This window comes from Tupaia chinensis, unplaced genomic scaffold, assembly GCF_000334495.1.
Source record: "Tupaia chinensis unplaced genomic scaffold, TupChi_1.0 Scaffold147038_1, whole genome shotgun sequence".
In the NCBI taxonomy this organism is placed as follows: domain Eukaryota; kingdom Metazoa; phylum Chordata; class Mammalia; order Scandentia; family Tupaiidae; genus Tupaia; species Tupaia belangeri.
Window position 1 is genome coordinate 850,402 of NW_006206889.1, and position 27,034 is coordinate 877,435.

Consider the following 27,034-nt stretch of genomic DNA (forward strand, 5'->3'; position numbering starts at 1 on the left):
GATGGCCACGCCGCAATCCCTTCTCCTCCATTCTCCTCTCGGGATCTTGGGCACGCACACTTTCAGTAATTCTGTGTTTGGTGAAAAAAAACAAAGGAAAGGACTGATAAATAATAGCCTTATTGCCATGTTATCACCCACATTATTATGAATATCTTATCTCTATTTTGTTTTTCTTTTTCTTTTTTTGGAGATATTTTTGCTATAGGGTGAGTGTGCTCACCAGAGAGACAGAGAGAAAAAAAGTGAGAAATCACCCCAATGGGGATGGCCACATTGCAATCCCATCTCCTCCTTTCTCCTCTCAGGATTTTGGGCACATACACACTTGAACCTGGTGTGAGTTTCAAGCTGCCAAGTCCAGGACTCGAACCATGGTCAACCATGTGGGACTCCAGCACCTTAACCACTACAGCACTGGCTGGCCCCAAGATTTACTTTTTGACGTATGATATAGTCTATTATAGGACATGTAGACCAGAATTCAAACCACATGACCAGTCATGTGGGTTCTAGCACCTGTAACCACCAACCCCGTTTGGTTCTTTTTTTTATAGCTTCTATCTCTCTGCTAAGAATTTTTATCTTTGCATTTGTTTCAAGAATGTTTGTTCTGGGACCAGCAGGTGGTGTGGTGGTTAAGGCGTTGAACTCCCACATGGCCAATTGTGATTTGAGTCTCAGACCTGCCTGGTGGCTTACTTTCTCTCTCTCTCTCTCTCTCTCTCTCTCAAGCACAGGTGCCCTGTAGCAAATTAAATAAATAAATTTTTAAAATGTTTTAAGAAGGAAAAAAATGAATTTTTTTTCTGCAGCTGCTAGGTGGCATGGTGGTTAAGGCACTAGATTCCCACAAGAACAACCACAGTTCAAGTCCTGGACCTGGTGGTTTGCTTTCTCACTTTTCCTCTCTCTCTCTCTCTCTCTCTCTCTCTCTCTCTTGTCAAAAATAATAATACTAAATAAAATTAAACAAATAATTCTTAAAATAACCCAATGAACAGAAAGAATGTTCTTATTTCCTAGAGTATGTTTATAATAGCTGACTTGAACACTGTGTGGTCATTTCAACATTTGGACCATCTCAAATTAGTATCTGTTAATTATTAAAAATCCTGAGATTTTCTTCGCTGTTGTTGTTTGAGTGCTTTTGGGTTGTATCTTGGACTTTTTCAATGTTCTTCAATAAGACTCTGGACCCTATCAAAACCCTCTGGGCAACGTTAATCTTTCTGAGTTTTGCTGGCAATCAGTGTGGTTAGATTCAGACCTCAGTCCAGATCTGCCCCCAGGGGGCGGTGGTTCCAATGCAAATTCAATTTTCAAAGTCTTTGTAGTGTATTCTGATCCACCTCACATTTGTATTCCCTGGTTCCTGTCTGCAACTTCAGCAGTGGTCTATCCATGATTTAATTCCCAAAGCCTTTGATATGTTCTTTGGGGTCATTGCAATGCACACACAGCTCAGAATGAGCCTGGAACATTATACACAGCTTAATAATCTCCTCCTTACTGACTTGTCCCATACCCTCTGGCTTCTGGGGGCCCCCTTCTTGGCCTCCTTGCACTGACAGATACACCTCTTGGTCAAGTGACTCTTAAGAGCTTTTCTGCTGCCGTAGCTGCTGCCACCACTACCTTGGGCTTATAGGATCAGTCCAAGAGAAGGAACATAAATGGGTATTTCTCCCATTCTCCAACCTCAGGGCACTCCTCTGTTCACTGCCCAGAAAGGAGATTTCTCTTGGCTGCCCTCACTGTGCTGCTCTGGGATTCAGGGAGGATCATAATGCTCACTGAGATCTCAGCCTTTCCCTGGGTCCCCCCAGTCTGTCTGCTTTGTTTTATTCTGTATGTGTAGTTAGCTGTGGCCAGTGATAGTTGAGTGGATTGTGCGTCTCATCTTAGCTGGGACCAGAAGCCTTTGATGTTTTCTCTTCTAAATATTTTACATTTCATTTTATTTTTGAAATTTAAGTAGAATTTACATATTGATACTCATTTTCACAGGACAATCCAATGCTTTTTAGTAAACTCTACAGAGTTGTGCTATCATCACTACAGTACAACTTCAGAATATTTCCATCATCTGCAAAAGGTTCTCCTCCTTGGTGGTTACTATCTCTGAGTTTCCCTTTAAAGATAAAATATCTCAAGAATACAGAAAAGTGTGTAGTGAGCCAACACCCACATGGCCACCATCCTATTTTACCAAATTGTAATGTTTTCGCCTTAATTGGCCCAGAATGGTTGCTTTCTTTCATCTTTTCTTCTTTCTTGTTTTTTATATTGCCAGAAGATATGTGCACTCACCAGAGAGGGGCAGAGATACAAAGACAAAGCACCTCCCAAATAGGGCCTTGTCATGCCGCGATACTGTGTCCTCCATTCTCCCTTCTTGTCAGGATCCTGGGCACATGTGCATATGTGTCAAAGTATTTTTCAAGCTTCAGGGGCTGAGATTTGAACCACAGGGGGCCATGTGGGATCCAGCTCCCTCTACACAGTACTTAACCACTGTGCTATGGGACCAACCCATTGAATTACATCCGCTCTGTATTATTTCTATGTTATATTAGTTAGTGTTTTTGTTTGTTTGTTTGTTTGTTAGAGACTTTTGCCTTAGGGTGTGTGCATTTGCCAGGGAGAGAAAGAGAGAGACAGAGATGGTGAGAGGGAAGTGATAAATCACCTCCCCAGGGATGATTGCCATGCTGTAATCCCTTGTCTTCTATTCTCCTCCCAGGATCTTGGGCACACACACTCATGTACCCTGGTGTGATTTTCAAGCCACTGGGTCTGGGACTCAAACTACAGCCAACCACATGGGAGTCTAGCAATGTAACTGTTATGCCATCTGCTGGCCCCCCATTTGTTAGTACTTTTTACATATTTTCCAGTCTTCAATGTCATTCTCTCTCTTTTTTTTAAAAGAATTATTTTATTTAACTTTATTTATTTATTTATTTTAGTTGGACCAGAGAGGAACAGAGTGAGAATGAGAAGAAAGAGGAAGTGAGAAATCAAGCCACCAGATCCAGGACTCGAACCATGGTCGACCATGTGGGAGTCCAGTGCCCTTATCCACCATACCACCTGCCAGTCCCAATGTCATTCTCTTTTAACAGTATTGTTTTTTAGAGGTTTTTGCCTTGGGGCATGTGCTCTCTCTGGAGAGAGACAGAGACTGACAAGGAAAGGGAGAAATCACTCCTTAGGAGGGATGGCCATGCTGCAATCCCTTCTCCTTCATTTTCCTCCCAGGATCTTGGGCACGCATGCACACGCGCCCAGAGTGAGTTTCAAGCCATGAGGTCCAGGACTCAAACCATGGTCAACTACATGAGAGTACAGCGACATAACTGCTAGGTCATCTGCTGGCCCTTCTCGTTTATCTGGCAGTCATTTTTACACTTTTTTATTTTCTTTATTCTCTTTGTTTGCTGTAGGGCATGTGTGTGTGTATGAGTGAGAGAAAGGGAGAGAGAGAGAAAGTGAGAAATCACCCCCACCCAGGGAGGATGGCCACACTGAAATTCCTTCTCCAGTCTCCTCCTTGGGATTTGGGGCACACACAAACACGTACCTGGTGATTTTCAAATCACCCAGTCCAGGACTCAAACCCCACAGGCAGTCATGTGGTATCCAATGTGCTAACCTCCACACCACCTGCTGGCCCACACGAATTTTACTATTTCAGTCATGTTAAATGTACATTTAGTGGCCATGGGTATGTTCAGTGTTGTGCCACCAATCCCACCATCCATCCCCAGAACTTTTTCATCTTGCAAAACTGAAACCATTGAACAACCTCATACTTCCTCTAAAAGCTCTTAAAATTTTTACTGCAGTAAACTGTACACATTTACAAAAGTAGAAAGCATAGTTTAATGAACCACCATTGCTCAACACAGCGTCAGTAATTACTGACTCATGGCCAGTCTTGTCTTATCTCTGCCTCCACCCGCTCTCCCCCATCCCTACCACCCCAAACCATCACATCATGCCAGCTGTAATCATTTCAACATGTGACTCTTAAAAATGTGGACTCATTAACATGACCACAAAACTACCACCACAACTAAAAAAAATTAATAGTAATTTAGTAATGTGATTCATGCATTGTGATTGGTTAATATGTCTCTTAAGTCTCTTTATCTGTAGATTCTCTTTCTTTGTCTTTTGAATCTTGAAGTTTATTGTTTATCTTGTAGGATTTTCCCCAGTCTAGATATGCTGGTCGTGTCCCTGTGATAATCATTTAACAAATCCCTCTGTCTCTTGTTTTTCCTATAAACTGGTAGTTAGCTCTAAAGGCTTGATCTGATTCAGGCTCAGTAGTAATTATTCTTATTTTTATTTTATTTATCTTAAATCTCATTGTTAGTTCATCAAGATTACATTATAAAGGTGTGTGCATACCATCTGGCACGTCTGACGTGCAGGCAGTGACCGTTACCTCCTAGTCTAGGCAGACCTCCGGCTGCTTACACTCTGCTTTTCAGCAGTCTGGGGACTCTGTTTCCCTGAGCAAGCTTTCCTGCTCAGGGTCTCATTTCTTCTTCCTTGATGGGAGCTCTTTCCTTTGCCCGGTGCTACTGAATGTGGATCTCATGGAGTCCAGCTGCTGCCACTGTCCTCCGTGGTTCCAGCCCTCCTCGGTGTGGCAGGGTCCCTTGGTGCCACCCCAGATTCCCGTCACAAGAATGTGAGTGGTCCCTCGCTTTACATTCCTCACTTCTCGGAATGAGTGGTGCTGCCTACCAAAGAGGCCGTTGCTTTCTGACACTCCCATGGGAGTGGGTGCAGAGCAGAGGGGCTGGGTGACAGCCTCACATGGTGCAATCAGCCACATGTCACTCTCCTTCCTCCTCAGAGCTAACAACAGGAAGCATCGGGCCCCCACAGTGGAGCCTCCGTAGTGTCTTCCAGACGTGATCTCAGGGCCAGCCTGGTGACGGGCCAGCAAAACCACCTCTGAGGAAGCCAGGACACGCAGTGCAAGGGCTCCAGGACCAAGCAGGGTGAGTGCATTGTGGCCCGTGTCCACATTGGTTCTTAAAAGGAACAATTCAGTCCTTAGTTTTTTCCAAGGGAGACAGCTTCACTTGAGACTCTGGCCATGGGGTGGGACCCAATGCCCTTTTCCATACCCTGGTCCAAGAGTGTCTTACAGAAAGGGGGGTCTCAGGATTGTCTACTCTAGGACCCCTGTAACTGACATCTGGCCAGAGGAAGTGCCCTGCCACCTGTGGGCCAGCTTCCCTGGAGTGCTGGAGCGTCTAAGGTGGGGCAGAGATGACCCAAAGGGGGGTGGGCCTAGCACAGCAGGAGGATGTGGTACTGATGCCCAGACCTCTGGCCAGGCCCAAGTCTCCAACAGGCCACAGGCACTGGCTGAGCCATTGAGGAAGTGGGAGCTGTGAAGCCTAGCAGGGCCAGACAGAGGCTGGGTGGTTCCCAAGATCACAAGGCTGGTGGGGGGCACTGGCATGGCTGGGCTGTGTAGGATGGTCCCAAGGCCTTCTCCCGGAGCTGCTGTGCCTACCTCATCCTGCCCAGGCAGTCCCCTTCTCCCCTGTTTCTTGTCGTCAGTAGGAGATTCGTCTTCTGGCCCAGAATGTGTGTGTGTCTGTATATCAATGGTGTGTGTATATGAATGTGTGTGGTGAGTGTCTGTGTATCTGTATGGCATGTGTCTATGTGATGTGGGTATGTGTGTGGTTGAATGAGTGTTTGTGTATATGGTGTGTGTGGGAGGGTATGCGTGTATGAGTGTGTGCATGTGGTATATGTATATGAGTGTGCACATGTGGTGTGTATCTATGTGGTGTGGTTGAGTAAGTGTATATGTGTGGCCTGTGTGTCTGTTTGTATCTCCACGCTGGACGTCTGTACAATGTACTTGTGTGTCTGTGGGTGCCCATGTGCCCTGTGGTCCGTCCCTCCTCCAATTTTCAAACTTTCATGTCCAGCTCATCTGATGTGAAACACTGGATGGAGGCTGTGTTTTCAGGGACAGGCATTAGCTTGAGGCTCTGGTTCAGACCCAGCAAATGGATTGAGCTTAGAGGCTCAGGCTCCTAGAGGCTGTTCCCAAGGTCTAGGATCCTATGGACCCTGCACTCAGGGGGCTAGTATTCCTCATCTACACTGCTATACCATGAGCCTTGCCCTCTGATGGTGCTGGACCTCCAGATGGGCAGTGAAGGGGGCCACTGTGATGGGGGAGGATGAGCTGTGGGGCAGAGGAGCCACACCCTGACCCACCTTCCCACAAGGACAGAGTGGCATCTGTGGGCTAGAGGCAGGTGCCACATTCTGGAACTGACAGAAACTCTGCTATGTGCTCTGCACGCCACCTCAACACCAAGTGTTGTTCACAGATATCACTAATATCTCTTCCTTAAAGCTTCCTTAGGACTTGTGGTGGCAAAAAGAAACAGAACCATTAGCGATATGGCCCTCAACTACTGGACGAGGCCTGCCTACACTACAGAGGTTGTACGAGCAAATGGTAGCCAGGACATGTGGGCTCACTGTCCACTGCCCAGAGTTTGCTCTGACTCCCAGCACTACTGCCTGGGCCTCCCCAGCCATGAGCTGGCACAGTGTGACACACTCTCCCTTCCCACAGGGTTTAGATGTGAGAACAGGGCTGGGCCTAACTTCCTGGATGCACTGATCTGGCCAGTCTGAAATGCAGAGACCTCTATGCCCAAGTGGTGCAATTCTGCTGTGCTGGAAGCTTCCATTAGAGGTCATCTTGGTGATTGCACCCAGGCTGCAGCTGGAAGTGGTCCAAGGGATCCCCTGGCTGACTGAGGAGTTAAGGTCAGGGCTGAGGCTGACAGGAGAGACCTCATCAAGCCAGGGCTCCTGCCTGGGAGGGACCCTCAGAGACCAAATCAAACTGAGGCTGCCCCATGTGGAGGGGACCCCAGGGGTTGCCCCAAGTATTGGAGTGTATGTTTTTCCCCAGCCCTCCAGGGGCTGAGGGCACATGGAAAGCCATCCCCAGGGGAACAGCTTCCTGCCCAGTTGATTATTAAATGGTGTTGATGTGGCCGCATTGGCCTTCACTGTGGGAGGTCTGAAAGTGATGGAAACTCAACAGAGAGAGCAGCTCTTACGCCCCCATAGCCTTCCCAGAGAAGGGACCAGTGTTCTGTGAGGGACTGAGTGAGGACTAAGTGGGTTGAGTCACAAGCAGATGCCCAGCAGGGAGGGAGGTTGCTGAAATCTCAGCAAGTGGGAACAGTGGTAGCTTTTGGATTCAGAAAGACAGTTTCAGGGTAATCTATCAGCCACCATGGAACTCAGAATTTAAATATGTCATTATAGAGCCAGCCCGGTAGCCTAGTGGTTAAAGGAACTGGAGCTCTTGGGGCTAACTGTGATTTGAGTCCTGACACCAGAGGTTTGAAAAACATGCTGGGCCCGTGAGCATGCTCCAAATCCCAACATGGTGGAGAAATGGAGAAGAGATTGCAGCATGACTGTGCCCCACTGGGGGGTATTTTCTGTCTCCTCCTCTCTCTGTCTCTCTGGTTAGCACATGTGTTCTTTGGCAAAGAAAGTAAACTAACTAAACTAAATTAAACAACAACAATTTTCAAACTTTCCACTTGATAGCTACACAAGAAATCTAGTTGTTGGACTGGCATGCCTGGTTATTAGCAAGGACAACTTATCATATGTTGATTAACTAATTACATTTCTTCTTTTGTGATTATCTGTTCATGACCAGAAGCCTTTTTTTTTTTTTTTTTTTTTAAGTTTTGCTCTATGGCACATACACTTGCTGGACAGAGAGAGAGAGAGAAATAGAGAAATCATCTCCCTAGGGGGATGGCCATGCCACAATCCCTTTTCCTCCACTTTCCTCTTGAAATTTTGGGCATACATGCATACACTCCTGTCATGTTTTCCAAGCCTTTGGGACCAGGACTTGAACTGCAGAATTGACCATGTAGGATCCAGCCTCCTTAACCAAACCTTGCCACTTGGCCCTCTACGGGGCATTTACTTTTTTGTTATTCATTTCTAGGATTTTTTTTTTTGAGAGATTTTTGCTATACTGCACATGTACTTGCCAGAGAGACAGAGAGACAGAAAATGAGAAATCACTCCCCAGGAGGATGGCCACACCACAATCCCTTCCCCTCCCTTCTCCTCCCTTCCCCTCTCAGGATCTTGGGCATGTACGCACATGCACTTGGCATCAGTTTTAAGCCACTGGGTCCGGGACTTGAACCACAGTTGACCACGTGGGAGTCCAGCAACATAGTCATTATGCCATCTGCTAGTCCCAATTTCTAGCATCTTTTTAGAGATGTATATTACCACCTTTTGCACTAGACAGATAATGGATATTTTCCTGTGTAATTTAGTAATGTACAAAGTTTGCCATTTTTTTAGACTACCTTCTTGACATTTTTCTTCCTTAGTTTCTATGTTTAGGTTTCCTTACTCTGAGATATTTATTCTCCCATTTATTTCATTGTTTTATTCTCTAAAACTGTGTTTATGCACATTTGTCGTTCGTTTGTGTCCACAACAAAAGGGCCTCCGGCGTCCTGTCTCCATCCAGGCACACAGAGTGTCCTCTCCTGTTCTAGCGTCTGCAGATATGGGTCGATTTTCTCTTCAACTTAGGAGATATTTGCTTAGTGGTGTGTTTTTAAATTTCTATTTATTATGTGTGTGAAGGGGTCTCATTTATCCCATTTGGTCAGAAACTTGGCCATTAACAGTTCTACTCTCAGGACTAGCAGTGTTGCTGGGTTCCTACATAGTCAACCATGGTTTGAACCCTGGCCCCGGTGGCTTAAAACTCACGCCAGGTGTGTGTGCGTGTGTGCCCAAGATCCCGAGAGGAGAAAGGAGGAGAAGGGATTGCAACATGGTCATTCTCCACAGAGGGGATGATTTCTCGCTTTCTGTCTCTCTCTCTCGACAGTGAGCACACAAATCCTATAGCAAAATCTCTCTCTCTCTTAAAAAAAAAAAAAAGTTCTGCTCCCAGCCCCAGCGTTTGACAGAGAGAAAAAGCCTCATAGACTTGGAAAAATATACTCTGTAAGGTTAGAGATTCAGAGTTCAAGTTTTCCTCCGTCCCCTCCACTCCCCTGGTTCTCTCTGCTACACTCATTTCTTGTCCCTTGGTTCTGTCTGGACACTGGAACTCAGCTTCTGCCCAGCTCCTGCTTGCATTTATATAAAGCAAAAACAGGTCCTAACGCTCCGGTTTGAGATAAAGGTTGGAGCTATGTTAGCGCCATTGGCAGCGTTTTCTCACTCTGAGAAGCAACCCTGAGTCCTACAGCTCCTGGAATGAGTCTCAGCTCCTGCCTTCTCTCCTTTCTGACCTTCTCCACATGTGGGGCCTGCCCACTGTTTCCTGCTCACCTCTCTGTGTCTCTTGAGTTGGGGTGCCTCTGTGTGTTTAACTATCCAACCCCAGACGGCTGGGGCAGGCCCCACTGCACTTCTGATGGGTGGGTGAGCCTGCGAGGCCTCTACTTTCTCAAACAGCCTGGCCCAGGGCTCCACAGTGCCACACCTCTGTCCTCAGGAGGACGGTCCAGCTGGGCTCACAGTCCAGCTGGGCTCACATTCCAAGCTCACAGCACACCCTCCCTCTGCTGTCCCGCTCACATTTCCCTTTCTTGTGTTTCTTCTCATAATTGGCCATTAAAAGTTCTGCTCTCAGGACTAGCAGTGTTGCTGGGTTCCTACATAGTCAACCATGGCTTGAAACCTGGCCCTGGTGGCTTAAAACTTGGCCACATAATTCTATTTTTGCATGAATGTGGGGACATTTAGCAGGGTCCTGTTCTGCTTCTCCTTTGAAGCCACTTTCCCTGCTCAGAGCCTGGGGTGGAAGGGAGGAGGGTCAGGGCTTTGTCCATCACACAGTAGGATCCACTGGGTGCAGGGCAGTGAAGAGCCAGCCTCCACGGGGCTTGGGGAAGGTAACCCAGACCTGTGGTGCAGGGGACCTGGTGACAAGCATCACCTCCTACAGTTGTTCCCAGGTTGCTCTGGTGCCTCCCTGGTGGGCAGGGCAGAGGCCCAGGGCCTGTGGTGCAAACTGCAGTTTCCTTAGTGGCCTGTGTACCTTGAGATCTGGGCAGCCTCTGCCAGAGCCCAGCAGCTGGAGGAGGAGGTGCCCACACCTCCATGGCCTGTTGGTGTCTCACTGCCAGGCTGGGCCCAGGTGGCCTGAGAGGAGCCTGAGCTCCTGTTGGCTCAGCCCTGGGGCCCCAGGACAACAGTGGCCAGGTGTCTCCCCATTCACTGTTGTCCTGCTGAGCTGAGGCCTGTGTGTGCCAGGCACCAAGTGTGGCTCTCCACGTGCGTGTTGCAGAGCTGGGGCAGGTCCTGTGATCACCGCCAGTTACACAAGGGAAACCGAAGCAGGGCAGCCTGGAGGGACCTTGTTCTCTCAGGTCTTGGGGACGCTGGTTTCAGGAAGGCCTGGGCTACCAAGGGCCAGTTCTGGTTGCTGACAGGGGGAGGGGCTGCCCTACCCAGCTTTCCCTCGCAGAGGAGGGCTGGCTGCCCAGGCTCTGAGATTTGCCTTACCTCCTGGAGCTTGGCCTTTGTCCATTTGTCCTCTGAGCATGTGGGCTCAGCTGTGGGTCAGGGGTGGGGCCTTACTCCTCTCCGTAGCCCAGCTCCGAGCCTCCCCAGGGCTGGCCTCTTCCACCCAGCTTCCTGTGGTTTAAGCCAGGCCACTGTGGTCTGTGGGTCGTCCTGCTGTAACCGAGGTACGCAGTGTGCTCTCCTCTCTCTGGCAGTGGGGGGTGTGCACAGGTGCAATCGGCACCAGGTCCACGTCCTGCTGCTGCCCGGCCCTCAGTTTCCTCTGGAGAATCTGAGGAGATTTTGTGCAGGCCATTGTATGTGTTTTGGGGGGTCCAATCAGTGGTCACAGGAGGGATAGGGAGCTGCCTTGACTGGTGAGGGCCAGCTGCCCTCCTGGCCATGTGCACAGCTTGGAGTATTGTGCGGAAGCCGCTCCCTGCTCTATGCGGCTACTGCGGCCTCTGAAGGGTCATCCTGAGGCCAACTGGACCTTGTAGCCTGGGGCGGCACCAGTGTGCAGGTCATAAGGACAAATGGGAACGCCCACATGGACTGAGGGTCAGTGGCTATGCGGTGGCTCTATGGACAGTCCAGCTATGGAATTCTAGTAGCCTTAGCCTGAACAGCATTCAACAGCAGCCTTAGCTGGAGCCCCACACCCCAGTGGTGTGAGGCATGGGGTGTCTGAGAAGCAGGTCTAGGGCGAGCTGAAGCTGCTACTCCTGTCTCATTGCTGTGACCCAGGAAGCCAGACCCCCCTCAAGTTCTGCTTTTGGCCCCAAACAGGAAGGACCATGGTGCTATTTTGACCTTTCTGGGCCCTGATATAATTTTAGTAAGGACCAGAGACCAGAGTCACCTCCAACAAGACAGGACGTTGAGGTTGTTGGGGGCTCTAAGCCTCAGTCCTCAGTGGGAGGCCCTGACTGGTACTCCACTGGCTTGAGGCCCAGAGCAGAGGCAGGGTTTCGGGGAGGAGGGTAGACAGAGATCAGACAAGGGCAGACTCCACCAACTAGATACTCCCAGAGTCCCACAGGCTACAGCTGGAGGCTGAGCTATGTCCTCAAAGTCACTGGGGCCTGGGTCAGAGCCCTGCTGGCCTGGGTCTGACCGCTGAACCTCAGGGCCTCAGGCAACCACTATGGCAGAGAGCAAGCAAGCGTGTGTGTGTGTATGTATGTGTGTGTGTGTGTTCACACTGGGGCAGGGTGCCCAGCAGCCGCAGAGACACCTGTCGGAGGAACTGGCACCCACAGGGGCGGGGTGGGGGGAGGCGTGCTGATCTGTGCTTCTGATAACATGTACCCTTCCTCCTACCACCTCCTCAGAAACCTCTTCACCTTCTGAGTGTCAGATAAAACATTCATAGCCTGCTACAAAGTTCTCACACTCTGGAAATGAGGCTGAAAGGCCCTCCAAGGCGCTGACCTGTGACGACTTTGTGTCAGGTCGCTTCCCCACCCCCAGCCTTGGCTCTGGGTAGCCTGTTAGGAAGGTGCCGTCTTGGCTTTTCACTTGCCAGGCCTTGTGCCCTGCCTCAGTCATTTCTGCCCCAGGCGTGTCTGGCCTATGCACGACCACAACCACTGACCAGGCTCTGTAGCCATTGATGCCTGTTATTTATTATTATTATTTTATTTTATTCATTATTATTATTATTTTTAATTGACCTGAGAGAGAGAGAAAGTGAGAAAGCAAACCACCAAGTCCAGGACTTGAACCTTGTTTGGCCATGCGGGAGTCCAACACCTTAACCACCATGCCACCTGCCAGCCCCGATGCCTGGGTTTTTAAGGACAGGGAGGGCATGGACCTAGGAGAGTGCCTCCAATAGCTGGATGACTGAGGTGAAATCACATAGCCCTTTCCCCATGTTCTGGCAGGCCCCTAAATGAGCTTTTTGCATGGTCATTGCACCCAAAGGGGCTCAAGGTTTGCATCTCGTCCTCAGCCTGATTCTGCTCCACGCTGAAAACTAGACCAAACAAGTCTCAGCTCCAAGCTCAGGCTCAATTTGTGCAGGAATTCAGTCAGACAAAGGCCATGGCCCTGCCCTGCAGAGTGTGCAGTACCACATTTGTGTTTGTGTGTGTGCATATAAATGTGTATGTAAGTGCATGTATGATGTGGCATGCATGTACATATGTACATTCATATGTGGAGGTGCATGCACATGTGCTGTGTGTGTGATGTGTATACATGTGTGCACAGCAGGTGTATGCATGTGTGTATGTGTGTGCACATGCATGCACACACGTGTGTTATGTTGTGTGTATACACGTGTGTTGTGTTGCATTGTGTAGGTGTGCTCATGTGTGGTATGCTGTGTGTGTGGGTGCATGTGCATGTACATGTAGTGTATGCATGCATGTGTAGTGTGTACCTGTGCGTGTCCCTGTAGGGGCCACTGCCTGCTCTCCTTGACCTCTTGGCTAGACGTGCAGCCACATTGCCAGCTCAGGCCTCCCTCTCTCTCTGGTGATGGCTGAGCTCCAGCACAGGCATCAGGGTGACCAAGTGTGCTGGTCTTGCCCTGGTCCTCACATCCCATGGTGGCAGCAGGACCCACAGCTGTCCCAGTGGGCTCAGAGGCCATGAGAGCCAGCCCAGCCTTGCCAAGACCTGTCATATCCTCCTTCCACAGGACATGCTGGACCAGTGTCCACTGTTGCTCGCCCTGGTGGGGCTGCTGTCCCTTGGGCCTGGTGAGTTCCGCACCCCACACCTGCGTTCCCATCAGGAAGACTCAAGCCTCCTAGATGGAACTCTGAGGTGCTTAGGCAAGCGGGGCTGCGGGGAGCAGGTCCAGGCACAGCCTCAGTCTCCCTGTACTGGGGCTGTGGCTCCAACCTTCCCCAAGGTGCTCTCTGCACTTCCAGAGGTGGGGGTGGACAAGAGGCCTCTCCCAGCTCCCCCTGAACTGCAGACTCTACCTGGCCCCCCACACTCCCCGGGTCCCCTCTGCCCCACAGCAGGCGTGGCCAGGGTGGGCATGGACCCCTCACTGAGCCTGTCTCCTTCCCCCAGTCCTCCCCCAGGAATGTACCAAGTACAAGGTCAGCACCTGCCGGGACTGCGTGGAGTCAGGGCCTGGCTGCGCCTGGTGCCAGAAGCTGGTAAGAACCGCAGTAGGGCCGGCACCTGCCGCCTCCTCAACCCTGGGATGGCCTGTCCCTGGCTCCAAGGTGAGGTCCCCAGGGCACAATGATGATTTTCTGCAAGGCCACCTGTGCCTGGGAAAGACTGCTAGTAGAGAGTCCTCAGATCTTGACTCCACCCTTCCTGCAAGAGTCCCTAAGGTCATGGACATGAGGTCTATTTAAAAGTACATACATTATTTTTCTCAACCGTTTGAATGTAGGTTGCAGACATGAAGCTCTCTCATCCTTAAGTGCTTCAGGGGTCTTTTTTTTTTTTTTCCCCTAGAGGTTTTCGCTTGCCAAGTGAAAGACAGAGAGAGACAGAGAGACAGAAAGCGAGAAATCACCCCCCAGGGGGGATGGCCATGCAGCAATCCCTTCTCCTCCATTATCCTCTCGGGATCTTGGGCATACATACACATGCTCCCAGCATGAGTTTAAGCCACTGGGTCCAGGACTTGAACTGCGGTCGACTACATGGGAGTCCAGCGACATAGCCATTACACAAACTGCTGGTCCCATTTAGGGATCTTTCTTAAGAACAAGGTACATTTGCAAAACAACATAAGTGTATCCTGATAAATACGTGTGTATTTATATTTGATAAATGTGTTTATCAAAATCTGAAAATTTAACATCGACATCTTTTGATAATCAAATGTATGTCCCTTATACAAATTTTACTAATTATTCCCATCATCGTCTTTGATAGCATGGTTTTTCTTTCCTTTTTTATTTTTTCTTTTTTTATCCCTGACTGATTTCTAAGCCAGAATTATACATTATCTTCTTGAACATGGACTATTGTTCAACTTTCTTGTCTTTCCTATCCTTGCCATTTGTGAAGAATTCAGGACAGCCATTTTGAAGAAGGCCCCTCAACTGGTCTTACCTGGTGTTTCCTTTGATCAGCAGAAGCCGTGCACAGTGATGCTGTGTCCTTGTCACTGTCCTAACACTCGTGGTGCCGCTTGGGTCACTTGGCTAAGACACATTTGCCAGACATCTCACATGATATCCTGTCTCCCTCTGTAGTTAAGAACTCGTTTGTGGGGAGATACTCAGGCTGGCGAACGTTGTGTTCCCATCAAACCAACACCCAGTGATGATTCTTGCCTAAATCGACAATTACTGTGATGGTTGTTCAATGGTGAAGTTCTAGATCCGTCGCTCCTAATGGCTTCTAATGTAAAAGGCTTTCCTCTCTCACATCCACATGGACCCACAGATTTAACTGTGCTATAATACATAACCCATAAATATTGTTTCACTGCCGTGATGCTGAAATAACTCCAGACTTTGCCATAGAGAGCCCCTCCACGCTGGCTATGTGTCCAATCCACGTGTCTCTATCCTTAGTCACTTTGATCACTTTCTTCAAAGACATCGTGCCAGAGGGCACTTACTCATGAGAGAAGCAAAGAGAAAGGGAGAGGGACAAAGGGCCTCTCAGTGGGTATGGTCACTCCACAGTCCCTTCTCCATCTCTGCATTGAGCACTTTCTTACTTTCGGTAGTAACAAGACGCTCCAGGCCCATCTGGGACTTCTCTTGCTCAGAACCAGGCATTTTTCTGAGGGTTCCTGGTTCCTTTTTGTGAGAGGCCTGGCTTATGACATCCTCAGCCTATTTCCTCCTTCTCTGAGTCCTACCATATACAGAAAGTGGTTTCAGAGCAACCAGCCCACCCTACTGCCTCGAGCAATGTGCAAAGGAGAAGTCCAGTGTGGTTTGCATTCTCTCTTGTAATCGAGGGGTGTGGCCAAACCCTGTGCTTCAGTACTCTTAGCTTGATCTTCTCTTCCCTTTCGTGAGGTCCTTATATTCATTTAAGAGCACTATGAGAGACTCGTTTGACCCTGTTGGATTAGACGTTAGGCTTTCTTTTCTTCCCAATCTTTTTATTACTAGTATTTCTTTATTTAATTTTATTTTTTGTTATTATTATTATTATTTTAATTTGATCAAAGAGACAGCGAAAGTGAGAGAAAGGGAAAGTAAGAAAGCAAGCTGCCAGGCCGGCCATGTGGGAGTCCAGCACCTTAACTGCCACACCACTAGCTGGCCCTCCTTTTCTCTCCATTCTTGCTGATGTACTTTTGCTTCTTGTGTAAGTAGAACATCAATATGGTTCCAAAAGTCATGACAGTATAGCAGCACACTCAGGAACTGCCCAGCCATGCTCCTGAGCCCAGTGCCTATTGCCTGTTGGGACCAAGCAACCTCTTCTGGGTTAGACTTCCTGTGCGCCCCTTGGTGGGCGTGAGCGTGCACACTTTGTGCGTTATGGGCTTTGTATCTCCGCATGCTCTGACTTGCCTCTGGAGCAGCAATCCATATTTTGGTATGCCCTCCTTCGCAGTGCCAGGATCATGGCCCATTCTCTTTTTCTCTGCCCTGTCAGAATCCAATGGACTGTGGGACCAGCAGTTAGCGTAAAGGCTATGTCGCTGAACTCCCATGTAGCCTACTGCAGTTCGAGTCCCAGACCCAGTGGCTTAAACTCACTCTGAGCGCGTGTGCGTGCGTGCCCAAGATCCCGAGAGGAGAATGGAGGAGAATAGATTGCGGCATGGGGATCCCTCCTCGGGGGTGATTTCTCGCTTTCTATCTCTCTGTCTCTCTGTCTTTCTGGCGAGTGCACACACCTTATAGCAAAAACCTCTCAAAAAAAAATAATAAATAAAAAAGAATCCAGTGGACCTTTAGGGGGAACGAAGTGGTCAAGAGGAAAGTGCCCTGGACCCAGGAGCCCCACAGTCCGCTCCACTGCCCGTCTTCCATTTCCTTCTAGACTGGGAAGGCCTTGTCCTAGAGCCTTGACCTGGGTTCCTGGGGTGCCTCGGGCTGCCACACTGACTGAGAGCGGACACCTGCATTCCCTGGGGACAGAGCAGCTCCATCAGGCAAAACAGACTTCAGGCAGCTGCTAAACCATGCTGAGGCTTCTTTCCCCTAGGCCCTGTGCTGGAGACACCTGTGCCAGCAGGGGGCGTGTACCCTAGCAGCCACAGGAAGAAGCTGGAGCCTTAGGTCTTCCTTGACTGACTGTCCAGCGACCTCAAACCCATAGGGACTCCTATCCTGAGTTCTGCGTGTAGAGAAAAGAGGGACAGGCCTCAGTTCCTAAGGGTCTGCCAGCCAGCACAGCTCATTGTAAACCTCCTCCCCACCCAACTCCCCCTCCTGCAGAATTTCACTGGGAAAGGGGAGCCGGACTCCATTCGTTGTGACACCATGGAGCAGCTGCTGATGAAGGGCTGTGCAGCTGATGACATCATGGACCCCAGGAGCTTCGCTGAGACCCAAGTGGACCGGGCCCAGCGCCAGAAGCAGCTGTCCCCACAAAAAGTGACGCTTTACCTGAGGCCAGGTATGCTTGGCCTACACTGGGGTGAGCTGGGCACCCCCAAGTGCTGGTTGTTCCAGCTCCAGCCTGAGCTCAGCCCTGCTCTGGGTGCCATAGCTGACCACGTGGGGCCTGTGTCCAGGTTGGGCAGCCGATGAGGACCAAGGACTGCTGGGACCCCATGAGTGAGTCTGAGCTCCACTCAGCCCTTCCTCTCTCTGCCCAGGTGGATTTCCCCAACCCCACTGTCTGCAGCCAAGGCTCTGGGCCTCAAGGCTCTCCTTAGCTCTGTGTTCTGCATTTTTTAAATTTTTAATTGCTGGAGGGCATGTATACTGTCAGAGAAAGACAGAAAGAGGGAGAGGGAAAAAGCACCCCTCAGTGGGTCTTCGTCCTGCTGCAATCCCTTCTCCTCTATGTCTCTATCGGCATGTACACACATACCTGATGTATTTTTAAGCTACTATGGTCAGGATTGCAAAAATCTGGCTCCCTTAACCACAGGTTATGGGGCCAGTCCTCTTTTCTTAAAAGGGAAAACTGGGGTCAGCAGGTGGCATGGTGATTAAGGTCACTGAGACTCCCACGTGGCTGACCGTGGTTGAGGCCCAGACCTAGTGGCTTGCTTTCTCACTTTCTTTCTCCTTCTCTGGTCAAATTAAAATAAATAAATAAATAAATTTAAATAAAACAATTCTTTAAAAGGGGGGGAGGGGAAACCATTTGGAAAGCATTTTGCTATCTCCCCTCTCAGAAGGCATGGTACTCTTGCTATGGTTAAGGCTCTGATAAGTCCTGAAGCAAGGAAACCTGAGTAATTGTTTAAACCCAGGGTGGCCCAAAATGCCTAGGCCACAGAGCCCTGTTTCAGTATATAGCTCCCTGGCAGTGCTTGGAGAAGAACCCTCCAAGGCTGCAGGTGTGGGGGCCAGTGGGTAAGAGCACATGGCCAGTGTGGGCTGGCTCCATGCTGACCACCTCTGGCCCTCACTGTGGGACCTGCCAGGTTACTGACATCTCTGTGCACTGCCATCTGGGAGAAGGCTGAGGGCAGCTCCCTAGGGAGGAGTAGAGGGGTTGGTGGTGCAGCCTTAGAGGAACCAATGGGCTATGTTTAGTACTGCCCTCAGGGAGCACGGGTCCCCTGAGTAAGAACTGAGACATGGGCCACAGTGACAAGTTGAGAAACAGCTAGTGGCAGCCGGGAGGCCAGGAGGATAGGAAGGGAAGAGAAAGTAAAAGAAGGGAAGGGGAGAGGTGGGAAGAGAAGAGAAGGGAAAGGACCCCTTGGTCGGCCTACAAAGGCCCATATTTGTGAAGTGTTACTGGAGCATGGCCATGCCCATTCACAGCTGTATTTTCACCAATGGCCACAGACACCATAAGGCTGCAGACACCATATGGCCACAGACACCATATGGCTGCAGACACTCTATGACCGCAGACACCATATGGTTGCAGACCCTCTATGACCGCAGACACCATATGGCCACAGACACCATATGGCCACAAAGCCAAAATCATGGACACTTCCTGGAAAATATTTTAGGCTAAATGGAACCATGGAGAGCTGAGAGGTCTAGCAAGGGGCAGGCCAGGAACACTGCTTGTGAGGCCCAAGGATGCACACTGTGTGTGGGTATGTGTGTGTGGGTGCGCTGTACATGCTATGTGTGTCCAGTGTTGAGTATGAGTGTGCGCTATATGCGTGTATGTTTATATGTCCATCAGGTGTGTAGATATGCACGGTATGTGTTTGGCGTGTGCATGTATGGTGTGTGTGTGTTTATTTGTGTGTAATGTGTATATATGCTAATGTGTATGTATGCTATGTGTGATTGTGTGTGCATGTGGAGGGTGTGTGTGTGTGTACACACACTTTCTCCCAGGGTGCCGCAGTCAGGCAGAGCAAGGACAGGGTCCGCACATTATCCCCTCTCTGTGGCCGACTGCCAAGTAAGGAGCTGAAGGCTGGAGGGCGGGCGGGTGGGCAGAGGGGACTGGTCCAACTACGGTCCTCATATGAATGTGGGGACACATATTCAGTCCACACACATGAACACTCCTGTATTTGGGAGTGTGTGTCCTTTCCCTGGAACTCATATCGTTGGTGTCGAGTCTTACCCGCAGCCCCCTGCCAGGCTGTGGTAAAGGGCATTGTTGGGGGGCATTGGTGCAGAGCCTGCCTGGGTCTTCAGAGCCACTCACTCTCATCCCTGTGGCAGGGCCGGGGGCGGCGTTCAACGTGACCTTCCGTCGGGCCAAGGGCTACCCCATCGACCTGTACTACCTGATGGACCTCTCCTACTCCATGCTCGACGACCTCATCAACGTCAAGAAGCTGGGTGGCGACCTGCTCCGGGCCCTTAACGACATCACTGAGTCCGGCCGCGTTGGTGAGGCCTGTGGCCCCTGCAGGCTGGGAGCTCGGTCCTTTTCCTGATCCCAGGAGCCCAGCCCCCACCCCCTCCACAGTCACAGGTCCCAGGCAGGGCACGGGGGCTCCAGAGAGAGTGAACCCCCAGGGAGGCCACAGGGCTGAGTACGGCCTTTGTCCCTGCCCGAACCCCCAGGGTGTCCACAGGGCTGAGTACGGCCTTTGTCCCTGCCAGGGGCCACGCCCAGTCCCTGATTCCCCAGACTGTGGACATCACTCAGTTCTGCATTTCCGCTTCCTCCTTCTTTTATTTATTTGCCAGTATCTTTAAAGAGGAAAGTCTTGTGGTGCTAAAAGACTTATAGTGCTAATTACTAAAACTTAAAGACCACAAAATAGACTACACTGTAGTTCTAGCGTTAAAGAAACAGTCACAGCAAACTGCAGGCTGAGGGGTCTCCTGTGCTTGACAGGCCCTGACTCACAAAGGGCAAGTTTCAGAAATGCACGTGTGTAAGGGACAAGGGGACTCCTCAGCCACCCAGCACTGCCCCCAGACAGCACGCTGCCTCCTCCTCTACACATAGGGATGTGCGCATGCACACTGGGACATGTGACTGCATGCTCACACGCTTTCTTGTGCATGCCATGTCCACATGTACACTGACATAGTCATACTCACACATATACAAGATCACACATGTATACCCACACTCATGCTGTCACATAATTTCCCACACACACACACAAGTGCCTGACACACACAGTCCCACAAGTGCCATCTCCATGCTCTGCTACAAGATAGGGAAACTGAGTCTTTTATATCTCAAGACTCCCCTCCTGTCTGGGGCCTGCCTGCCACCTTGTGCCGCCCTTGTACACCGCTGCCTCACACCATGTGTCCCTTAGGCTTTGGGTCCTTCGTGGACAAGACTGTGCTGCCCTTCGTCAACACACACCCTGAGAAGCTGCGGAACCCGTGCCCCAACAAAGAGAAGGAGTGCCAGCCCCCCTTTGCCTTCAGGCACGTGCTGAAGCTGACAGACAACTCCAACCAGTTCCAGACAGAGGTGGGGAAGCAGCTGATCTCCGGCAACCTGGACGCCCCCGAGGGTGGGCTGGACGCCATGATGCAGGTCGCCGCCTGTCCGGTGAGATGCTGTGCTACCAGGGCCCAGATTCCCCCCCTACCACCACACACACACACTTGAAACCCCCCTCTAGAACTGCACAGCTGGCCCTCTAGCTAGCAGGTTGCCCCATCTAGCCTCTCACCTGCCAGCCTGGGCCTGGGGAGAGCCACACTCCCAGGCACCTCTCCGCCCCCCAGGCAGGACAGCAAGCCAGTGAGGGCAATCGGGGGGAGGGCGACACCCCAGAAATCACCCACAGACATCATTGCTGACTTGTGACCCAGCTTGCCTGTGAAGCCTAAACATCATGCGAGTAACGGTGGGTACAGCAGGACTCGGGCAGCCTGCTCCGGGTTCCTGCAGCACAACAGCCCCTCCTCCCTTCCAGGCCAGAGGGTGTGTGTGCCCTCCCCAGGGTCCCCACCTGCCTCTATCCCGTGGGCCGTATTCACACCACAAGGACCGGGACTCTAGGTCTGCACACGCTGCACCCCGGCAAGCCACTCTCACCCCAGCGTCTGCACCTGGCATGCCGTGGCCATGGTGTGGACACCTGGACTGGGGTTGGCGTGAGGTCACAGCCCAGCGTGTGTGAGGCCCGCACACGCCTGCTCAGGACACCCTGCAGTACTTGGCCTCCCCGTGGTTTTCCTACAGCTCCCTTCTCTCCTGCACTGCGACATCTCCACATTGCAGGGAATGCTTCTGGAGTGCCTTTTCCTCGGGATTATTCCCTTAGGGTTTACCCCAGGTCTGGAATGATGGGGCTGCAGAGGTTGTCTCTTCTTAAACCCAAGCATGCTTTTGCATCCCCTCACTCCTTATACTTATAGCAGCATTTTGTAAACTGTCATCTCTTTTTTTTAATCTCTAGAAGGCACATACACTTGCTAGAGAGAGACAGAGGGAGAGGAGGAAAGCATATCTCACGGGGTGTGATCCCCCTGCAATGCCTTTTCCTCCACTTCTTCATCCTGGTAGGATGTGGTGCACTCATGCACACACACTCAGCCTGGGTGTTTTTCAAGTCACTGGGGCCAGGATTCAAACCACGGTCAGCCATGTGGGATTCAGCTCTCTCAAACACTGTGTTAATGGGCAGATCTCAGGCTCCCTTGGGTCGCTTCCATTTGGGTTGGGCATGAGGACACCATGAGAAGCTGCTGTTAAAGCCAAGAGAGGAAGGGCAGCTGCCTGGACTCCAGGCTGTGCAAAGCCTAGCTGGGGAGAGCAAGGCAGGTGACCCCGTCTTCTTCTCAGGAGGAGATTGGCTGGCGCAACGTCACGCGACTGCTAGTGTTCGCCACGGATGATGGCTTCCACTTTGCGGGCGATGGGAAGCTGGGTGCCATCCTGACCCCCAACGATGGGCGCTGCCACCTGGAGGACAACATGTATAAACGCAGCAATGAGTTTGTGAGTGTCCCCAGAAACTTGGAGGGCACCTGGCAGAAGGGCAGGGACACTGGAATTCACTGTCTTGCTGGGCAGGGAGCCATGAGAGAGAGGGGAAGGACATAGCAGGGTCCCATTTGAGCACCTCACCAGAGCCTGGCTTCCTCCTTCTGACTTAAACTCATTAAGAAACTTCTGGAATCCTCAAAGACAATGTCAGTTCTCTTGGGACTCAGCCCCAGGATGGGGAGGGCCCAGCAGAATCTGACCTATGACCTTAGATGCAGTAACTACCCCCTACCCCTTACCCCAAGCTGGGGTCCCCTCCCCAACATCCAAGGGTCCATCTTCTGTCTGGGCCCTGAGCTGACCTTCATTCCTTCCCTCCTTTCTGGTGGGCCCTTTCATGATACCAGTGAGCATCTGGGCTGGGACGAGACCACAGATACTACTGAGGAAAATGGCACTGGGGAAGGAGGGGTGGGAAGGAGCTCAGGGCTTTGAGTTAGAAGCGTGAAAATTCCTACCCTCAGGCAGGGGTGCTTAACAGCATGGAGAGGTCAGGGATTCTCGGGTTTGGAGGCCAACCCTGGGCCTAATGGCACCCCCTCACGGGGTGTGTCCCAGTACTAGCTGGCTGTGATAGGATGCTCTCATGTCCTGAAGCTGCAAACACCAGGTGCTGCAAAGGGTTTCAGAGATGGTACCGACGGGGATCCTCCATCGGGGCACACAGACTCCTGGTTGCTATAGGTAGAATTCACCGTGTGAGATGGGACAGGAAAAGGTGACATCATGTGTTTGTGAGTCTCTACCTGAAACTGAGTACCCATCAGTAATGAGGGTAGGTGCCACCGTGGTGGGGTGGTGTCTGAGATTCTGCCCCCAACAGAAATCCTGGGTATTTCCCTAGCACCCCATGGTGTGCACCCTTCAAAATGTTGACCTTAACACAGGAGCCACTAGATTCCTTATCGCCAACTCATCTGAAAGCACATTTCGACTCTGTATTTCCTTAACTGCTTCAGTGTCGTCGTCCCCTCATGATCCTGTGATTTCATGGCATTTGCAACCTCATTCGGAGAAGCCCGCTGGGTGGCACGTGGAGGCTGAGCCCGAGCAGAGGCTGCTGACTCTGGGTCTGGGCAGCCGCTTCCACCAGGCAGAGCAGATGGGAGGCCTGGGAAGGCTTATCCCTGTCCCCAGCTAACGGCGTCTCCTCTCCCCAGGACTACCCATCGGTGGGCCAGTTGGCACACAAGCTGGCCGAAAGCAACATTCAGCCCATCTTTGCGGTGACCAAGAGGATGGTGAAGACCTATGAGGTGGGTGGAGTCGGGGCTGGGCAGCACGGGTGGTCCTCACTGTTTCAGCTGAGTGAGGACAAGACCAGCACCACCCCAGGCCCAGGTTCTGCTCTGCAAGCGGGGCGTGTGGGCAGCTGACCTGGCCAGGCCGCGGCTTCCAGGCGTGAGCACGGTACTGAGGGAGCCTGTGGCTTCCTTTGGGTATTGGGACATCAATGTGGGGGCACAAAACAATTGTCCCTGTCCTTGAAATTCGCTGACACCAACAGTGTGGGTCTAGACACTGGTGGCGGTATTTCCATTTTTGTTGGAACACGACTCTAGGATCTGCCAATCTGATACTTTATTTTAGGAAAAAATCTTTGTTTTAGACTTGCACACATGTGATGTAAACATTTTTTTATGAAGCTATATATGAGAAAGTTTGAAAGGCTTAAATGTAGAGCCTAGTGAACTTCACTGAGGAAATAGTCAAGGACCATTCTCTGCATTGAGGAGACACCCCTGAGGCTCCCTGGGTCACAGCCTCCACAGAGATCCTGCTGGTGCTCACAGAGGACATTTCCAACCTCCATCCCGGGGGGTGGAGCAGTCTTCAACACAAGCCTCGATTAGCAGGAGTTGGAACCAAAGCTGTCTAAGTCTCAGGAGAACGTGTGTTGGGCGTTTCTGAGCCTTCCTGAGCAGGTGCTCTCTGGGGCTAGGGTCATGGCACTAGGTCTGTTAATAGCCGTGAGTGCCTGGTCTTGCCGCAGAAACTCACCGAGATCATCCCCAAGTCGGCTGTCGGGGAGCTGTCCGAGGATTCCAGCAACGTGGTCCAGCTCATCAAGAATGCCTACAATGTGAGTGCCCCATGGCAGTCACCAGGTGTGGGCCAGTCAGAATCCACCATGCTGGCTGGCAAGACTGCCCTCCCACTACAGGTTATAGAAGGGTGGCCAACAGAGGAGAGCCCCTGCCTTGTAGGAGCCCCGCAACCTCCTGCAGCCCCTGTGGGACTCTCTCAGGCCCTCGGGACACACTGGGTTGGCCACCTTGCACAGGGCAGCCCTGAGTCTTCTCTTGCTGATGACATTGGCATGTGCAACCCAGACTCCCCCTGAGCACACCTAGAACATGAGTCCCAGGCTCTCCATCAGGCTCTTCCCTGCTGGCCCCATGGAGAAGTGGGGGCTGGGCAGCTGGGTGCAGATAATGCACCTGGGGTGGGGGAGGAGGCCCCAGAAACAGGACCCTATGGAGACACTCAGGGTGCACTGGCTTGGGAACCACCTTCCAGTCTTGTCAGAGACACTTCTTGCAGAGACCCTGCCACCCTCTGCCTTCTGGGCACGCAAACCAAAGGTGGCTCCCTCTGAGGCCCACGGGTTCTGTGTGCATAGGCGCAATGATGGGCAGGTCCCTGTGCTCCGAAAATCCACCCCAAGTGAGACCTCCGGGGAGTCCGGTCTGAGAGTCCTCCAGGCTGGCTGTCCTGGTGCCTTGACAGCATGTTCAGATATCTAATAAACGCTGTCACTGAGATCAATCAGAGCCCTGTGACAAGGTTCCAGTCACCCTTGTAGCCTCTTGTGAGCCCCAAGTCCCCAAAGCAGGGCCCCTGCACTCATCGCTGTGGGTCCGAGATTCCATCTTTACCTGGAGGACCTGTGCCCCTACTGTGGGCTCGCTCAGCTGGTGTTGCTCTCTCTGTCTCTCTCTCCATCTCTGTCTCTCACCACTTCTACATGCAGCCCAGCTCCCACCCCCAGACACTGTGCACTCAGTGGGGAGGGGGGCAGTTCAAGCCCTTCTCATGGGGCTGACCCATGACAGTTGGCCTGTCCTGGGGGCAGGACTGGCTGGCAGTCTGCTGTCCCTGTCACACCCTTCTGAGCCCCTAGAAGACTTGGTTGTCCTCCCTTCATACTGGGGAGGGGAGGGAATGAGAAATGCAGACGGGTCCAAACCACAAGGGCAGCATATGACACGTCCCCAAGCCTGGCTGCTCTCTGCCCACAGAAATTCTCCTCCAGGGTCTTTCTGGATCACAACACCCTCCCCGACAACCTGAAGGTGACCTACGACTCCTTCTGCAGCAACCGGGTGTCCCTCATGAACCAGCCCAGAGGGGACTGTGATGGTGTGCAGATCAACGTCCCGGTGAGTGACCGAGGGTGTCCATCCCAGCTTGGGAAGGGCCAGCCAGATGGAAGGTGCACCCGGGCAAGCTGAGGCCTCTGGGGGACAAGCAGGACAGGGAGTGGCCAGCATCTCCCATCCAGGCCAGTTCATGTAGGTTCATGTCCTCAGTGTCAAGGAGAGGGTCCGCAAGGACACACGCCCTCCTTGGCCCTTGGTGTCTTATTTCACAATGCAAGAGAGGGGCACCCAAGTCCCAAAGTGGGCCCAGCGTGGGACACAGACCAGCAATGACAGTGCCCCCAGGCCAGCGCTGGACATGCCCAGCAGGGCAAGATAAGTCTGGCTTAGTCTGTTTTCCTGATTTTTGTTTGTTAACCATTAAGGCATGGGCCACAAGGTGCCCAGAAATGGGCACTGAATTATATCTCTAGTAATTCAGATTGAATTATTCAGGGCTGGCTCCTTAGCCTAGCGGTTAAGAGAGTGGGATCCCACATGGCTGACCTCAGTTCAGATCCCAGCCACATGGATGATAAAGCATGTCAGGCACATATGAGTGTGCCCCAAATCCCAATGGGATGAAGAAATGGAAGAGAAGGGATTGTGGCATGACTATGCCCCACTGTGGGATGCTTTTTCTCTCTCCCTGTCTCTCTCCCTCTCTCTTAAAATAAGTGGCAAATCATCCCCTACAACGTCACTTTAGACTTCCTTTACTGCATGAGTGGCCAGAAGTATTCGAAGCCTCCAGAAGCCCACTGGTCCCGCTGCTGCCTTCTACATCAGTCTGCAGATCCTGAGCTCAGCTCTCACTCCTCCTTATCCCGGGAGCGTTCCAGGGTAGCCCCTCCTGCTCTTTCATCTGCTCCCTCCCGGGGCCTGGCAGAGGCCAGCACCCTCCAACCCAGAAAGCCCCCATGACTATACAGGCCAGGCAAGGGAACAGGAGCAAGGTCTTGACCCCAGTCACTGGAGCATCCACACCTGAGACTTCTCTCCCCCACAGATCACTTTCCAGGTGAAGGTCACAGCCACAGAGTGCATCCAGGAGCAGTCCTTCACCATCCGGCCGCTGGGCTTCACGGACACAGTGACCGTGCGGGTCCTTCCCCAGTGTGAGTGCCAGTGTCGGGACCAGAGCCAGGACCGCAGCCTCTGCAGTGGCAAGGGCTCCCTGGAGTGTGGTATCTGCAGGTGAGGCGGGTGCAGGCCCACAGCGCCCACCCCACCCTGCAGGGCAGGTGTCTACAGGTGAGGCTGGTGCAGGCCCATGGCATCCACCTCCGACCCACAGGGCAGGTGTCTGCAGGTGAGGCAGGGGTCTGCAGGTGCCCATGGCACCTGCCCCAGGCACCATCACACAGAGAAAGTGGAGAGAAATTTGAACCCAGAGCCCCTCCCCAAGCCCTTGCCCTTGCCCTGGCTCTGACCCAGGGTATCTTCGACAACACCAACCTGTGCTCCCCATTGTCTGGCCATGGAATGCCCAAGGCAGGGGGCCTGGCACGCAGGAGATGGAGACCCACCTCAGGAGTGTGAGGAGCTGCACGGGAGGTGCTGTGGCCTGGGGCAGGCCACTCTGTCTGCCTCACTTGTTTCCTATGGGGCTG

At 51.7% G+C, this 27,034-nt stretch overlaps 1 protein-coding gene across 1 annotated transcript; it reads left to right on the forward strand.

Annotated features, from left to right (window-relative positions):
- The first annotated feature begins 4,861 nt into the window (after positions 1–4,861).
- Positions 4,862–26,622, forward strand: LOC102497567 (integrin beta-2). Its single transcript, XM_027768653.1, has 11 exons — positions 4,862–5,024; positions 13,241–13,301; positions 13,624–13,712; positions 16,929–17,109; positions 19,311–19,481; positions 20,372–20,613; positions 21,856–22,011; positions 23,220–23,315; positions 24,053–24,142; positions 25,302–25,442; positions 26,431–26,622. The coding sequence occupies exons 2-11, from the start codon at positions 13,244–13,246 to the stop codon at positions 26,620–26,622; spliced, it is 1,416 nt and encodes a 471-aa protein (XP_027624454.1). The 5' UTR covers positions 4,862–5,024; positions 13,241–13,243.
- The last annotated feature ends 412 nt before the right edge of the window (positions 26,623–27,034 follow it).

What these genes read in the sequence shown, in the direction of transcription:
- LOC102497567 (XM_027768653.1), top strand. Translation starts at nt 13,244, where the DNA reads ATGCTGGACCAGTGTCCACTGTTGCTCGCCCTGGTGGGGCTGCTGTCC. An exon ending in CACTGAGTCCGGCCGCGTTG is followed by an intron (nt 19,482 to 20,371) that starts GTGAGGCCTGTG and finishes TGTGTCCCTTAG; the next exon opens with GCTTTGGGTCCTTCGTGGAC. An exon ending in TGCAGGTCGCCGCCTGTCCG is followed by an intron (nt 20,614 to 21,855) that starts GTGAGATGCTGT and finishes TCTTCTTCTCAG; the next exon opens with GAGGAGATTGGCTGGCGCAA.